Consider the following 18197-nt stretch of genomic DNA (forward strand, 5'->3'; position numbering starts at 1 on the left):
TCCTGTGAGAGTGCCTTAAATATTTCTGCAGTGTAATAAAGTTACAAAACAAACCTCTTGGCCAAATTCTGCTCTCATTTAGGCTCATGATACTTCACTGATTTGAACTAAAAGCAAGATTTAGATCTTTGTATGCACAGGAACCCAAATTAATGTTTCTATCCACATAAAGTAGAACGTGCACGTATATACTATACCTCTCGTTTCAGAAACTGCCTGGACCCTCTGTGCTAATGAATGAGGGCATGTTCATTTTCTCTACGTTGCTCTTTCTCTGCTGTCTTTTTCAGTGACCCCTGATTACTGTGGAAAAGATAATGAGTTTAGGATTATTTTAGTGTCACCACTTCCATTTTGTCAGTCACCAATAGAGAGCTATTTTTTAAGATATCAACTGATGTACTTTTCTTGGGAAAGAAGAAAACAGGCATACGCCCTGGATTTTTTTCCTTTTGTCTGAAAAGAATGTAGGATTAAATATGCTCTGAATTATCCTATGTATTCTCCCAACTGGACAGGAGCTCTGCTACTTCATGGGTGCCACGTCATTTAAAACAAAACTCCAGAAAGCAGTATTAAACTACTAGCTGTGAGAATTTCATTTAGAATCAACAAATTTGTTGATCAATTTCATTTGTTGTGTGCAGCTTGATTAATTCATTTGAATGAAATAGCTAATTGTATATATGTTCAGAGATGTTCAAAATTTACCTTACTATTTTTAAAACAGGAAATCAAAGACCCTCACCATCTGCTCTCCTGTGTTCTTGTGCAAAACAACATGCACTGTTTGTCATGTATGTCCAAACAAGAGCACCGTGATAAAGACCAATCTAAAGACTCTGTGCTCTTGCAAAGCTCTCCTGTAGACCTTTTGCCTCTGAAACTGCCTCGGTAGTTAGACAGCCCATATGGTACAGTCCTCCTGTAATGAGAAACACAGAGACACTATACAATTTTAGGAGCTACTTTGGATACAGTTCAGTATCTGTTTCCGTTCATTTATTTGTTTCCATGTAATAACATGGTCTATTGCTCTGGGCTCCTGAACAATTCATTCTTGCCACAACATTCACACAGAAAGTCCTTCCCTAACCAGATTGCAACTCCTCCAAGTTGAAACTGCACATTCAGAGAAAGACAGATAAAATGTTGTATGTGAAAATGCACTCCTAATAGACAGCAGCAAATATCAGCATGGAAAACAACGAATCTGCTTTCTGCAACCCTATTTGTTAATCACAATATACCAAGTACCTGAAATCTGAATAGAAATACAATCCCAGGTTGTTGCTCATTTCAATTCTCACTAGTTCTTATTCTTATGTATGGGCCAGTCTCAATTCTAGTGAAATTACACATTCAGGGCCAACTCTTGATGATTTGCACCATCTGAGGAGCTGGCCCCCAGACACAACTGCCACTTACTACATGATTTTCATGGAGTGTTACCTGTATGTTCAGTTCACTGTGTCGGGCTTCAGGACATAGCCCGGAACCCCTAAATATGGGAATCAACTGGACAATCCCCCTGGTGTGGAGGTTAACAATTGTGGAGGCGACCATGGCCCCGATGCTGTAGCATAGTGACTGTGAAATGGCTCCACTACTGCTCATCTACTAGAGACTATATTCACTGCATCACATCAGGAAGAAGTCCTCCTTAATCACCAGCAATCTGCCTACTTCATTATGAATGACGGATGTGCACTAGCATTGCCGATTGCTTTTTGCATTGTTTTTCTGAGTGGGTGCCCATTCTGCTAATATCCAAATGCACGTGCCTACTGGCAGCTGGTGTGATCAATCAAATTATCGTGAGAATTACCAGCGGGACTGTATTACCACCACGTGGCTACCAAACATGGGATTTTTAAAAGCCCATGAGGCAGCTCTAATTTATGCAAGGGTCAGGCCAGGCCAGCCAACCCACAAACTTGAAATTGGGGGGGGGGGGGGGAACTGTCCTTATTTCTAAAGGAAACAGGATGAGAGAAGAACAAAATAATTTTGACAGAGGGATGCAGAACAAAGCCTGGCTGCCTGCGAGTAATTAACTATGTAAGACAGACCAATATTGCATGGTTGGACTGCTCCATTTAATTTGTCCTCCTTAAATACCATTAGGCTGGCAATAAGAGATCTGCACAAGTTTTCCATCAGTACACACTTGGAGGGGCGGAGGGCTGGAGAGTGCAGGACAATATCTTCCTGCTGTCCGCAAGAACACAAAGCTCTGAAGATTTTGATTGCTATCCACTAAAGTAATGCAAGTTATTTATTCATTCAGAGTTACCCACTTTTAACACATCATCTGCTGGTGTGCTGTCGTCACAGCTTTGTCTGCTGGAGCTGCAGTGCACTTACCAGGCAATGAGTAAAAACTTCCCCAGCCCACATGAAATCGCATCCGAGGAGGGAAATGGCTTGGAAGGAAAGAGACATCCCCTCTCTTTCCGGTAGGAGTTCGTAGGAGCTGTGCTGTGATTGGCTCCTTTCCTACCTCCTCTAAAGGGCCTTAGGAACAGCAGAGCAGAAGTTGATGCTTAAACTAATAGCATTAAGTTCCTGTGGGAATCTCCTCAGGCAATCGGGTTTCCCAAGGGACAGTGCTCAACAGAGCAGCTGTACCTAGCTCCACTCCCACCCCAGGGACCTGTTGTCTTGGAAACCCATTGGGCATAAACATTGCAGTGGGACATTCACCTGTTCTTGGGGAAGGGACGGTATTAGAGCCCTTGGACTCTACTCTGCCCCTTCCACATGGACCGGCTAGTTCTGTTGCAGATGTGCACTACTTGCATCCTGCCCAGGCCTTAAAACTGAGGCTGTCCTGGCATGTGAAAGTTAGTCTTAACGTTTCATCTTATTTAGGGCTAGACTGTGGAACTCTTTACTCATGCTGATTAGCACCTACTCTCAAAACTGTAAGATCTTGGAGGTAAGGGATAAGCCCATTTGTACAGAGGGCGTTGTACATTTCTAGTGCTAGATGATAATGCAGAAAGCATGGAATGGATTTTGCTGTGATTTGAAACTGAAAACTCTATTTTATGGCATACAGATGTTAGAGGGAAATGTTTTTTAAAAGTGTTCTTGCAGATAGCATTCCATCACATGCTGAATAGATACAGAAAAATTCCAATAGAAATGTACAGTAAAGTTTTCCTCACACTGGCCAAACTGGTTGCCATGAAAAAGTCAACATTTTCCAAAAGTTAGCAGTTATTTCCTACCCTCTGTAAAGGGGAAACTGGTGTCTTATGCTTCACGTCTTGGAAAAAGTATTCACAGCTTTGAGAATGTATTCAAGAGCACTTCATCCGTAAGGACCAATAAATGCCCCATAACCAGGGCCAAAGTCAGTCATAGTTTGAGAAAGTGTAATTGCTATAAATGCTAAAACGCACATAAATGAAAGTTTGTATGTAAACCAATGTGCAGACTTGGCCAGCTGAGGACAGAAAAATTACATCCCAACTAAAGGTCTCTTCACATCCCTGGCTTCAGATCTTCCTTTATTTCTAAAACCCAAACCCAAAAGCAGAACAGAGGTACTCAGAATATTGGGTAATACCAACCCAAGGCCTTTCCCACTTCAACCAGCTGGGAAGGGAAAATATATCCCTTCCTGAATACTATACTGAGACCCCACATTAGGGTTTTCCTCTGGGGTTCCTATCTGCTGCCCTTGGTTAAGAGGCAAGAAACTTTATTTTTGGCTTCCTGTAGGTCACATGCTTGTACCTAATCATGCGCTTGTATCTACCACTCCAAGTTTCAAAGGACCCCATAGCCTGGGACTTGTGCATGTTCTCCCATGCCCTGTTACCTCAGGCTATTGACATTTTGGAAAAAGTCAGGCTTGTGTGCTGTATTCAGTGCCTCTCTGTTAACCAAATAGTCTCCTCCTCACTACCTCTATTCTTCTCCCGCCATTTTCTCTTTATTCTGGGTTCATGCACCCATTCTGTAATCTAAACCTGTGGTCTGGTATCACATCTGATGTTACTGAGGGGTGCTGCATTAGCCTGGTGCAGAGCATTTTGCAAGACGCCTCAGAGTTCAGGCCTTGATTTCTACCCAGCTCAGCAATTTGTTTGGGCACGATCCTGTGCTCCATAGACAGGCCCAAACCCCATTGATTTGTGTGTATTGTCTAACTATAGCTATTTTATGATGAGTTTAGTTCATAAACTTCAAAGGGATCACGTTCCACAGGCAGCAGGGATAAAGTCAATGGGAGCTGTGCACTCATTTGGTATCTGGGCCAAAACTTTTAGTTGCATCTACTTAGATGGATTAGATCTACTGAGTCTAACAAAGCCTGTAGCTTAATCACCTTTGCAGCCATAAACAGCCAAGGATTTCCAGATAATTTGAGTTTATTACAAAGGAGAGGAAATAAGACAATTTAAGAAAGATAAGTTGGCCAAGAAAAAAAGAAAGCACTACAAACTCAGGGCCAAATTCTGTCCTTCTGTTACATCACTATAAATCTGGCAGAACCCCACTGCAATCATATTCACTCACATAACTCAGAGCACAATTTGGCTGCAAGTACTTGAAGAAAATTTTAGCCTGTGCATATGTATAATTCCAATATGTGACAGTGTTAGTGTTTCAAGTTAGCACATACCTCTGTCTCCCTCCTTCAGAAGTGAGAAGAATGGCATGGTTGAGGGCTTGTCTACATGAGGAAGCTCTTCAAAATAAGCTAGAGTGTGAATTTTAAGTGCGCTCCTCTTCCAAAGTAGATTAAACTAAAGTGCGCAAAAGGACTCTTAGTGCAGTATAAGAGTGTCCACAAGGGGAGCTGTGGTGGAATAGCTACTGTGGGCTATTACCCTGTGCAGAAAAGCCATGAGAGATCTAGCTGAGTAGATAACAGAAGCATTTGCCTAGCGGCATGCTTAATCTTAGATTGTTACAATAGAGTAATCAATTGCAGGTGTCTGTGCAGCAGGCTTTTGTAGAGATGTAATCCTTTGGTTCAAAAGAAGGGAAGTGGAAATACACTTAAGACACAGTGTGGTAATTAAGTCTGTCAACACTTTAATATTTATATTGCAGCTGTGCCTAGCGGCAACCTGGCCCATTGTGTTAGATACTGCATAGATATATAGTTAATGACAGTATGTCTCTGTTCATATTTCATTGTATTTTTTCAATCAAAACATCTGACCGTTAGCACAGGCAGGGCAGCTTGTTTCTTAGAAGTGAAGATGAGGGAAACTGAACTGGTACAAGTTATGCCCAGTGTCAAACACAAGCTAGGGCTGTATTGAATTTTATCAAGGAGAGGACATTATACAGCACTGGGACACTGGTGATAGATACAGTGCTTCACTGAGAGAGAATCAGTCTTCTAGTAACTGCAGTGTATTCTGCAAATGGAGACCTACTGCACAAGCTAGGTTTCTCCTATCTGTAATTGACAAAGTGGGAAAAGGGTTGTAGTTTCAAAGGCATTGATGCTCGGATTTTCAAACCTGGGCTAATAAATACTGCTTCCATATTTAGGGATGGTTTCTCTTCCAAGCACAGAGCCTGAGTAACTGGACTGGTGTGTGAGAGCTGGAATCCTCCTACCAGGTTGTGGAGTGGTAACAGAGCCATTCTGTGGCAGCTACCGTAACCTGTATAATCACTACATTCGCCACCTCTAAGGAGGGGAATGGCAGGTGGATCTGCATAGTCACCACTCACTACCCCATGCTGAAGATCTGTCCAAGGCAGCACAAAAGCAGCCCCAGCAGTTCACGAGGGATGCCGAGGTTTCTGGCATTGTAACCCTCTTTGCATACGTTTCATTGCATTCAATGCCTTAGGGTACGTCTATACTTACTTCCTGGTCCGGATGTAAGCGATCGATCTTCTGCGATCGATTTATCGCGTCTGGTTTAGACGCGATAAATCGATCCCGGAAGTGCTCGCCGTCGACGCCGGTACTCCAGCCCGGCCAGAGGAGTACGCGGCATCGACGGGGGAGCCTGCCTGCAGCGTCTGGACCCGCGGTAAGTTCGGACTAAGGTACTTCGAATTCAGCTACGTTATTAACGTAGCTGAATTTGCGTACCTTAGTCCGAAGTGGGGGGGTAGTGTGGACCAGGCCTTAGAATGGAAAGACAGAATTTTCCACATTATGGCCCCAATCCAGCAAAGCACTTAAGCATATACATAACTTTAAGCACGTGCACAGACTGCAGTGGGACTACTCATGTGCGTAAGTACGTTGCTGGATCAGGGGCTGTAAGTACCACTTTTGATGTAAATCTTTTACATCTCTTCCAGGCAGGAACAAGCAAGCTGATGTGCTAACTGGAGTGGATGGGAAATGTTTCGATGGATTGTCCTATGCTGGCAGCCCTGGGACTCTGCCAGTCAAAAACTGCACCTGCAATTCAGGTCCTTAGATGCCTAAGTGGTCTCTGTACTTGTGTGTCCACAAATCACAGGCATAACAAGAGGAGGTCATCGTGTAAAAGTCAGGCTCTAAAAACACTTTCCCCTCCCCTCCTGAAATTAATAACAACATATGCCACAATGGTGCATGTTTGAAGAACATCATGTATGCTTAGGAACAATGAAACAGCAATTTTGAACTGATGACAATGATAATTTTGCCCAAGCAAAGACTGCAGGATGATGCTCATTAACAGAACATGGCATACAGCATTTGCAGGACTAGTTAGTGAATGAATGATCTGGCTACTTTCAAAGCTCCTGGCCGGTTATATTATAGTGAATGTTCTGTATCCAGACAGCCAGAATCCAACAAGTTTACTTTTCCTTTTTATAACATGACTATGCCTGTCATGCTATCATTAATTCAGAAGCAGCTACCACTTTCCCAGCCACTTAAATACAACAGATGCCTGAGAGCAGTTCTGAGTTTTAGCCAAAAATAAATAAGGGGGCGGGGGGGGGGGAGAGAAGGGAAGGGAGGAACCCTTCAGTATTAGGCAATATTTTCTGGCAAAAGTCCAGGACAGACAAACTACAAAAGGGGGGTCTTCAAAACTCTGAGTATAATTGTGATGGAGTAGGGAGTATTAACCTGGTAATGTTGCGTGGGAGTTTTACTACTTTACTGTCTGCATTAATACTAGCTGGTGTTGGGATACCAGGGTGTGACTTCACTTGGGGGATGATACTTGAGCACGTAACCTGAGCCCAGGAGGGGGTGGGGGCCAGATGATACCTTCTGCCCAGGAAACTGGACAAAGGCTAGAGGAGGAGCCGGGGGAAGACTGCTGGAGGGGGGGGTTCAGTTTGGAGCTGGCTGGGGAAAGGGAGGGAGGCTCAGCACTGGGGTATGGGCTCCCTACCCCCCAAGATGGACCTGACTGAGGGGTCCTGTTTTCTGTACCTACAAGCCCTGTTTTGACTGTGTTCCTGTCATCTAATAAACCTTCTGTTTTACTGGCTGGCTGAGAGTCACGGTGAATTGCAGGAAGTGGGGGGTGCAGGGTCCTGACTTCCCCACACTACGTGACAGTAATCTTGAAACCTATCAGATCCCTGCAGTGTCAAGGAGAATGCAGAATGGGAAGGAAGCAAGAATAATTCTCAAACACCTTTCAATGAAACAAAGGGCCTTATAGGTGTAGGATGATGGGGCAGAAACTAGCAAATAGATCCTGGTGGATTTTTTTGATTCCTATAAAAACTCCAGAACCCAATTTGCTCTTATATTCAAACTGATCCAAACACTTGTAACTAATTTAGGTAACAGGCCAAGCATTGCAGTGACACCCATTGACCATCTAACCCCATTCACGTCAGCATGGCTGTAACAAAGCAGAGTTTGGCCAAAGAGCTATTGGCTCTGGATGTTTGGCAAAGCATTGTCAGCAACAAGGTAAACGGTGAAAGAGACAAGCAGTTCACAGCCGGGCAAATCACCCTTCAACGCCCATAGGCATGGAAGGCCTTGAATGAAGCCTGTGTCTTGGAGCTGTATTCTTGTGGAGCTCCACATGCCCGGGGCAAAGGGAGGTACTAGGGACTAGTGGATCTGCGACAGGACAGCTGTACAATCTTACCATGATCCTCCCACCTGACTCCCAAAGAGAGACAGCACAGCAACCACAGAGGATTCAGAGCCGCCCCACTACCCAATTTGCAGCCTACCTGCCCAGCCTACAGTTTCCCAGTCCATGCCCATTTATTTGGGCTGGGCACAATGACTAGGATTTGGCCTATATTGTTCACAACTGACACACACACACCAGCACTCTCGAGTGTCACAAAATAAATGTTTTCTTCCCTTGGAAGCAAAAGAGTTTATACACCTTTGTTTCTGGATCCCAGTGAGTCCAAACCACAATTAATGCAATAAGCCAGATTCCAGTTACACTTAGGTAAATCCAGAGTAATTACACTGACCTCTAGGTAGCCGAGATCCGAATTCAGCATAACTGGCATATTAATGCTGTCCAGAGAATGAGAGGTTTGACATACAGCTCAGTTTACTAAGTGTATTAGGTGGAATTCCCCTGTATCTGAGAATGCCCTAGAGTGGGAGAGGTGCATTTTTTCCCTAGAAACATAAGCACTCTGACCTTTTTTTTTTCCTGCTTTACTCATTCCTTGGTGCAAGCGAAACACTTTTGGTGCCATTTATGCCTCAGGCAAACTGAATGATCACATCCATCACAATGGGCAGCACATTTCTTTGCTGATCCTTTGATGGAAATAATTAAACCTGGGGCCTCTATAGACAGCTCAGAGGAAAAGTTCCCATGGCTGGAATCTTGCTCATTCAGAGGATGCACTGGGAATCCCATTTTTGATAATTGCATTAGCACAGTAAAATACAATGTAAATATTGAGGCTACTGCACTACAAAATGTGCTATGGTCACTTACTCTGACAAGAGTAGCTTACCTTTAGTGATGGACAATGTTGGAGTAGCTAACAAATGCAATACAGTATATGTAAAAGCAACAAAGTCCTAATAGAGATCTTTCTCTGACACTGTATGAGGATATGGCAGGACATTTCAATCATAGGCTGCACAGGATGATAAAAAGGAATCAGGATATATATATATTGGCAGAGACAAGACAACAAAAATAAAAAGTCAGTACAAATGCCCCAGAAACCTGAGACAGATGGCTTTGTTTAACACTGTTTCAGGGTGTCTCACATCCATCTCCTGGGTCTTGAGATCTGGGAATTTAACTCCTTCCAGGCCCATTAGCTGGAGCTGCTACCCCTTAAGCAGCCTGCTTATCACTAGAGTTTCCTGTTTGGATTCACCCTTTTAAAATGGCCTTTCCCAGCATGCTCTTCTCTAGCCCTTTATATCTAGGCAGCCCTAAAATGGCCACTTCAAATGACTAACTGCTGATCCTTCCTCTATTCTAGGTAGGAACTATTTTAATTTCTGTGTTGTTTTTGCCTTCTCTCATTCCTGAGATAACATAGCCTCCTCATATGCTGTGTCTGCTATTATGTTTTGCTGAGAAATGGGGAAGAAGTGTCAGGATTTGTGCCACATTTGACAGGATTATGTATAAATGCTCCATATAGTCTTTGGAAAATGGGAAAGACACATCCAAGTTATTCCCTGTGCTATGAGAACATAGCTCCCCTGGCAAAGGATATATCGGCTAATATATTAGGCCAAGCTTTCTAAAAATGACAAATTATTTTTGATTCCCTCTGTTTTTGAGAGCTCAACTTCATACTAGCGCTGGGTAGGAAAAGGTCCCGTGAATATTTGAAAGTTTGAAATGTTTTCCAGTCTTGTATTAGAACAAAAAGTTGAAATCTCAGAAATATTTGCAAACCAAAAAACTGAAAATTTTTGATTATGGGTTAATCAAAATGTTTCAATAATTTCTAAATATTTAGTTTCAATTTGACCCTTGAAAACTTTTTTTCGAAATGAAAAGTCATTTTGAAGCAAAAACTTGGGGTTTTTTTGTTTTGAAAGTGTCCATTTTGTTTGTTAATTTCAAAAAATTTTCCTTGAGGTTTTTTTTTTTTTTAAAGTTGGAAAATTCATCAAACCCGACCCTGTTTTGAACAGTTTTCATTTCAACTAATTGGCTTTTTTTTTTTTTTTTTTTGGCAAAAAAGTGCTGAGTAAACTATCTGAAAGGTTGTTTTATACCAAAATCCAGGCAAGAGGGAAAGGCTGGGGGGAACCTTAGTTCTGGTTTTGGTTTGGGAGATGTTTACACTTATTTAATTTTGAGACCAAAATGGAACATTGTATTGCTGGGTGGTGAGGTCAGAGGTGACAACCAGTTATTGTTCTGTACAGCATGAACTTCAATTCCTTTAGCGTAATGAAAGCCTTTTGGTTGAAATGTTGTAAACATTGTTTTCAGGAGAGCGTGGGGGAATCTTTCCCTTCCCAGCTAGAAAGCAGATTCCTAACTACCAGTGACATGTTTTGCAACCTGACAGAAATGTTCCATTCATTTTTAATTGATAAGAGTTCATAGTTACCCTGGTTAGACAATGTGCTGGGAGTGGACTATATAAGTACAATGGCCACCACCCTGGCTTAGAAGGTAAGTGAAAGCAGCTATACAAAATAAATATAAATAAATAGAAAGGGAGACAAGGAGAAACTGATATCAATGAATATAAATTAGAAGCTAGGAAGTATAGAAAATTGATAAGGGAAGCAAAAGGACACAATGAGAACTCTTTAAAGACAGTAAAAAGGAATTTAAGTATATTGAGAACAAAAGGAATCCTAACAATGGTATTGGTCCATTACTAGATGGACGTGGTAGAACTGTCAATAATAATGCAGAAAAGGGAGAAGTGATCAATAAATATTTCTATTCTGTATTTGGAATTCCAACAGTAACTAGGGATGATGTTAAATAGCAGCTACTAAAGTTAAACATTTTTAAATCAGCAGGTCTGTATAACCTGCATCCAAGAGTTTTAAAAGAGCTGAGGAGCTCTCTGAACCATTGATGTTGATTTTCAATAAGTCCTGGAACACTGGGGAAGTTTCAGAGGACTGAGAGTAAGCTAATGTTGTACCAAAATTTAAAAAGGATAAATGGGATGACCTGGGTACCTGTAAGCCTGCCATCAATTCCAGGCAACATCATAAACTAGTTGATACAGGACTCCTTTAATTAAAAAAAAAAAAAAAATTAAAGGAGGAAAATAAAATTAATGCCGACTAAGATAGGGTTTTAGAAAATAGGTTTTTGTCAAATTAATTTGATATTTTTGATGAGATTATTACCTTTATGAACCAATAGTTTTGATGTAATATACATAGCGTTCTGCAAGGTTGTGTTTCTAGTGGAGTCCGGCAGGGATTGTGTTCTTGGCTCTATGTTGTTTAATATTTTGAGTTGGAATGGGGGTGGGGGAGTGTAGGGAGGTCCTGGAATGTTTCTTTTCTCATTATGCTTTATATGACTGGAGATTTCACCCAGAGTTAAAACAAACCTCAAACATCTGAATTTGTTTCAGATAGAGATTATTATCTAATGATTCGTTGTAGAGTGTTGTAACTCACATGCAGCACACTGCAGAATGAGGTGTAAAGAGAACTCCCTTGAGATTCTCTCCCTGTGTCTCCCTACGGTGATTTCTCTTTATATCAGGACTTGTGCACCTATGCAAAGAGGAAAGGATTTGATCTCCTTTGTTTGTGGTTTTTTGCAGTTACTAGCTCTTATGAATTCTGTTGTAAATACATTTCAATACTACCACTCCAATACAGAATTGAGCATATCAGAGCAAAAATAACTACAGGTACAATGGAAAGACAGATTTTTGAAATTGGAGGCACTGGCCCAGTTTTTTTCTGAAACTGATTTTGAGACACCTCCCTCCTTCCTTTGACAGAGATGAGAGTACATCTGTGATCACCCAAGTCATATTGTCCAGATAACAAAAGTTCATTCCAATTCTGAGCATGTGCAATGTAATGCAAATACTGTTTCTGTCCATGTTTACTAAAGTAAATATCAGTAGCATAGCTGGGGGGGAGCAGGAGGAGTGGCCACTCCCCCACTGAGCACAAGTGGCGCCTTCTTAATTTTTTGGTTCCTTTTCAATTTTTACTCTGAACAGGGGGGGCGGACATAAAAAAAGGCACCACCCGCTGCGGCGCTTGTACTCACCGGGCGGCGCTCCGGGTCTTCGGCGTCACTTCGGCGGCAGGTCCTTCACTCGCTCCGGGTCTTCTTTGGCATTTCGGCGGCGGGTCCTTCAGTGCCGCCAAAGACCCAGAGCGAGTGAAGGACCCGCCGCCAAAGACCCAGAGCGCCGCTTGGTGAGTACAAGCGCCGCAGCGGGTGGCGCCTTTTTTTATGTCCGCCCCCCCCCCCGTTCGCTCCACCTGGCTACGCCACTGGTAAAGATATCTTGAAAACTGGGTTTTGTTTTAACACAAAAACCTGGCTCAAGAGACATAAACCTCTTTCCTTTAATGAGTAATCTACAGTAGGTGTACAAAAATTGTACCAATTTCCCATCCTCCATCAGTAATTTAACCCCCTGCAGTTTACATCTACATGAAAAAGTGAATGCCAGTGGTGTCTGTTTTTACTTGTCCGGGGAAAGTTTTGATTCTGTTTCTTTTCATTCTTCCTTAAAATCATGCCCTCTTTCCCCACAGCCTAAGGGTAAGCACCCTGACCCGCCCGCTCGACTGCTCCCCTCAGCCCCCCACCTATATACAAGCACCCTGACCCAGCCCCCACATACTCCCACAGCCCTTACCCTGACTGCCCTCCCAACCAGCCCCACACCCATATACCACCACTCTAACCCGGGCCCCTCCTTGTAGAAACAGCATGTCTGCCGCTTCCTACCAGAGCAACTATTTACTTCCCTTGCCTTCTGCTAGCCCTTCTCCTCCATGCCCCAAATAAGTCCCTGTGGCTGGAACGGAGCTATGCTGTACCCAGGAGATCCAGCACCTTCTCTGTACTCTAGGGCAGGAGCGCATTTGCTGTGTGGAGCTGGCCTGCTCAGCTGGGCAGTAACTATATGAGCTCTCCATGCAGATCAAACAGGAAGAACAATTTCAAAACTTCCTGGGGCTTTAAAAGATGAGAGGCATATACCTGTGTATCTGGCTGCAGGGCAGCGGAGCTCAAAAGAGTGACAAGAGTGGTCATGGCAGGCATTGTGGGACACCGCTTGGAGGCCCTTTAGGACGACATAAGCACCGTAGTGTCTACACTGACACTGCATTGCTCTAAATACGTTGCCCTAAGCACTATGCCTCTCATCAAGGTGGTTTTATTAGGTCGGCATAGCAGGAGAGTTAAAGGAGTGGGAGGAGCACTGCAGCATGTACACCTCCAGAGTTCGGTCAACGTAAGCTGCCTTATATCAACTTAACTTTGTAGTGTAGACAAGCCCTAAAATAAACCTCTGTCTCAGCTAGCCCATAAATGAGTGGCAAAGTCAAATTATTTGCTTTTTTTAATAAAAGGAAGTTACTCAGTACACAAATGGAGTAATTTCTCCATCAGCAACCCCCTCCCACTAGCATTCCAAGAATGTTCTCAAACACAGAGCTTTCCCCACTGCCCCCCAGAAATACATAGGGTTGCCAACCTTCCCGCTTTCGCCAGGAGTCCTGGAATCAGGCTCGATCTCCCAGAGGCTAGTTCAGCCAAACCGGGAGACTTTGGGCGCTAACAGTCCGGTGTGGCAGTGGAGCTAAGGCAGGCTCCCTTACCTACCTTGGCTCCGCGCTGCTCCCGGAAGCGGCTAGCACTATCCCTGCAGCCCCGGGGGGGGGGGGGGGAGTCTCCATGCACTGCCCCCCACCCCGAGCACCAACTCCGCAGCTCCCACTGGCGCACAGAAACCCCCTGCCCCCCCCCCCCCCCAAGAGCCGCTGCCAGAGGGATGTCAGTCGCTTTCGGGAGCTGCCTGAAGTAAGCGCCAACCCCCTGACCTTCTCCTGCAACCCAATCCCCTGCGCCAGCCTAGAGCCTGCACCCCCTCCCACACCCAAACTCCCTCCCAGAGCCTGACCCCTTTACCCCCTCCCACACCCAACCCCCTACAGGGGTGGACTATTCTATCAAGGTGTTTTAAAAAAACCATTGCTGCAAAAATGCATTCAGTGTTTCCTAAATCAGCTCTCACTGGGGCTTCCCAAAGGAATGCTAAAGTACGTTTCACTTAGGCTAGCATCTAAAAACATAGCAGACTCGGGAATTCTATGTTATACCCTTAGAAGGCAACAAGAAATCCGAGTAGGTAGGCATCCCAAACCACACTAATTAATTTACCTCTGCATCAAGAAAATATTTACCCACTCTGGGCTTTCGTTTGCACCCATGAAGCCTAATTGACTCCACTGAGATCTCATGGGTATGCTAATAGTGTATAATAGCACCTAATGGTAATCAAGAGTAGGAGTGCTAATAGTGTATAATAGCACCTAATGGTAATCAAGAGTAGGAGTCACGCATTGCACTAAACCCAGTATAAACACTTAGTAAGACAGTCCCTGCCTTGAAGAGTGTAAGATCCAAACAGACAAGACAGAGCAAGATTGCGAAACAGGAATGCAACATACAAGTATAACAGGAGGATGGGAACATAGGTATCAGAATTAGCATTCAAAAGGGCAAACACTCAAGGGGAAAATAAATACTTCCTTCCATCCCCACCCTCCTCATTTTTCAATCTCTGGGAATCTGGTGATGGGCCAGGTGACTGACTTCAGGGGTGTGTGTGTTCACTGTGATTGGGGGTAGAACTATCCAAGGCCAATATGCCACAGATATCAACTATCATGTGTGTCATAGGGAATGGAATCCTCCTAACAAAAACCTGCTATGGGATTGCACAGTAATTGCACTATGGCAGTGTTTAGGATGATTTATTCCTGCAGAATACAAGTGTATTTTTTCCTAAAGGCTGCAACCTTCTGTTTCAAAAATATACCCCAAACTCTTTCTCTCTCACGCGCGCACACACACAGGCCATTATCTAATGAAATAACATTCCCACAGCTTCACAAGCGGAGAAACCTGCCTCTTTGAAACCAGCATTTTCCTCATCCCTCAGGATCTCCCACTGCTCCCGACCAACCTGTCTTCAGCCTCATGGCACAGCAAGCTGTGGAGCTGTCGAGCATAGCAAAGGGCGAGTGGCGGGTGCCTTTCAGCTATTGTCGCTCCAGCTCCCACTGTTACTCTTTCCCTATGACTGACGAGAGCAGAACTTGCTGGGGAGTAGAAGCAGTAGGTAGGCTGGGCCCAGTGTAAAGAGGAGTGGATGAGCTCCTGAAAGGAAGGAGCAGCTGGGGAATGAAGGGGATTGGGAGGAAATAGGCAGCCAAAGAGTAGCTGACCCAAAACAGGAATCAAAGCGTTCTGCAGCCAAATTTTGAACCCGCCACGTTGGTGTGTATGTGAAATGAATTAAAACAAGTTCTCCCAGCCAGATCTTCACTCCACTCCACCACATGTGTAATTCAAAACTGACTGTTTACAAAAAGCTGGGGGGGAGGGCGGAATAAGTGTGAGGCGTTAATTTAATGCTTGTGAAAGGTGCTAGCTTGACAGCCCTGGAGACTGAAATCCTCTGTTTATTCTCAGAATTAAAACAGCCTGTACAGCGCTAGTGAAGCTTCCATACACTGCCCTATCAGAGTTCCTCAGTCCCCTCCCCTTCCCCTGAAGGGTCAGCCCTAAGTCTGGAAGGGAGTTTAGCCTCCCAGGCCAAGTCAATCCCAGATCTTTCAGAGTGGTTATCGATTGTGATATTAATGTCGAGCGCACTAGAAGGGTATTCAGTGCTTTACAGCAAAACGCAAAGACCCTGAGATTACAGTCGAGCTCAGTGGTTCTCAACCCGCAGCCCACAGGCCATATGCGGCTAGGGTTGCCAGTCATCCAGTTTTTGACCGGAACGCCCAGTCGAAAAGGGACCCTGGCGGCTCCGGTCAGCACTGCCGACTGGGCCATTAAAAGTCTGGTCGGCGGCGCAGCAGGGGCCCGGGGCTAAGGCAGGATCCCTGCCTGCCCTAGCTCCGTATGGCTCCCGGAAGCAGTTGCCAGGTCCCTGCAGCCGCTAGACGCATGGGCGGCCAGGGAGGCTCTGCGCGCTGCTCCCGCCCTGAGGGCCGGCTCTGCAGCTCCCATTGGCTGGGAACTGGTCTAACTAGATCAAAGGGGTGGGAGGATACACAGTCTGAAAGCATAAGGCCCTGTGTCCACACTTGGTGAGGATCAGTATAGGAAAGCTTCAGGCAAGAAGAGGGCTTTAAGGAGCAGACAGGGTAAGCTCAGCGACACAGGATGTGGGAGGCTGCTGCTTCAAGCTTAAAGGGGAGATAGGAAAAATTATATGCAGAAACTGTGAGAAAGAGACAAGGGACTGTACAAACACCGAACAAAAAGATGGTCCCTGTTACAGCCAGGGGCGCTGGAACAATTTTTATAGTGGGGGTGCTGAGAGCCATTGAACCAAACTGTAAACCTTGTATATAATGGAAACCACTTCAAGTCAGGGGGTGCGACAGCACCCCCAGCACTCCTAGTTCCAACAACTATGGTTACAGTCTGAATATAAGACAAGAGTCAACAGATGGATATAAACAGATGGGGGAGTGTAAGGAAACAATGAGACAATATTGGTGAGTATTATCGGCAGTGGTATCTGCACACTAGCAGCCTAACCATTCAGTTACGTTGTCCAGCTTTACAAGGAAAATCATTGAACGTGATGCCTATAATTTAGAGGGACCCATAAAGCTTTAGAAGCTTTGCAATAAGTGTCGCTGTGAGATTATTTACTCTAAACAGAGTTTGCTAAAGAAGAGGCTCTCATGCCGTGACTGAAGATGCTAAAAGTGTAAACTGGATAAAGCTGAGCCTGAATGCAGAGACCAAAAACCACTTTGGAAATCTTAGTTTCTCGGGCAGGGATTACAAAAGTCCTAAATATAAACATATCTCAGATCCATTTGTTTTCCTATAATATTATAACATCAATGCACCGATATGAGAGGGATCAGCGAATTTTTGTGTCTCCCACCCCCTACAACGACACATGTCAAAATCAAGGCATGAGAAATTAATTCCTGTCTCGCAGGGTCTCATAATCATGTTATTGCAAAGTTGCAAACAGATGCAGCTCAAACAGCCTTCAGCAATGGGAAGGAGAAAAAAAGAGTAATAGTAAATACTAATTTTGAAGAAGTACAGATCTTTTTTTAAATCAACAAACAAAAACAGCCCCACTTGGTTTAATTAATGCAGGGGGTAGAAATTCCTTGTCCCTCAAAAGAGAGAACCTCACAACTAACAGCACTATTTATTGCAGTAAAATCAGGTGCAATTTTGCATACAACTACAATAATTGCATATGCAAATTAGGCACCCCTTGATCATGCACAATTGCTCACATGACCTGGTAAAAACTGGGCCCTACAAATCTAGCCAATGTGTGTAACATAAAAGATAGCAATGATATAATTCAATTATAAAATGATTTAATTTGAAACATGCCTGTTTTGAATGGGAACATTTGTTCAGAATCCATGCATTCAAAATGTTGCAATTTTTGTGGTTAGGAATTTACAGAAAGAACTGTTAAACTTATATTTTAGCTTGTTGTTCTCAACAATTTCTAACTGAAGATAACAAAAAGAAAAACAAAGGACAGTCTCCATTCAGGGCCGGTGCAAGGAAGTTTTGCGCCCTAGGCGAAACTTCCACCTTGCACCTCCCCCCCCCCAGCCCTGCGGCAGCTCCCCGCCCCCCCCCCCCGCCCTGAGGCGCCCCCCCGCGGCAGTTCCCCCCCCCCCGGGAGCCGTGCGGCAGCTCCCCACCCCAGCTCACCTCTGCTCTGCCTTCTCCCCGAGCACGCCACCCCCGCTCTAATTCTCCTCCCCTCCCAGGCTTGCGCCGCCAAACAGCTGATCAGCGCTGCAAGCCTGGGAGGCGGGAGAAGTGGAGCGGCGACCGCGCGCTCGGGGAGGGGGTGTAGGAACGCTGTAAAAAAAATTGGGGGCACCGCTTTTTGGCGCCCCCAAATCTTGGTGCCCTAGGCAACCTCCTAGTTTGCCTTAATGGTAGCACTGGCCCTGTCTCCATTCAGTCAAAAGGAACTAGCGGATTCCAGAAAGGCTTATCTACTTTCTGTTTTGCTTGCAGTTTTACCAGTGGGTATGACCACAGAGTCCATGATCTCTTCATTATTTACTTTTAATAGCTTGTGAG

The 18197-nt window shown here is 44.4% G+C and overlaps 1 protein-coding gene across 1 annotated transcript in view; it reads right to left on the reverse strand.

Annotated features, from left to right (window-relative positions):
- Positions 1–230: 230 nt before the first annotated feature.
- EDN3 (endothelin 3) overlaps positions 231–18197 on the reverse strand; it is a 31761-nt gene continuing 13794 nt past the window's right edge. Inside the window, exons 3-4 of the mRNA XM_065414911.1 lie at positions 749–925; positions 231–303 (exon numbers count right to left, since the gene is read on the reverse strand). Of these exons, the coding sequence (XP_065270983.1) occupies positions 231–303; positions 749–925 (250 nt within the window). The remainder of the gene's footprint in view (positions 304–748; positions 926–18197) is intronic.

This window comes from Emys orbicularis, chromosome 12 (genome assembly GCF_028017835.1).
Source record: "Emys orbicularis isolate rEmyOrb1 chromosome 12, rEmyOrb1.hap1, whole genome shotgun sequence".
Classification (NCBI taxonomy): domain Eukaryota; kingdom Metazoa; phylum Chordata; order Testudines; family Emydidae; genus Emys; species Emys orbicularis.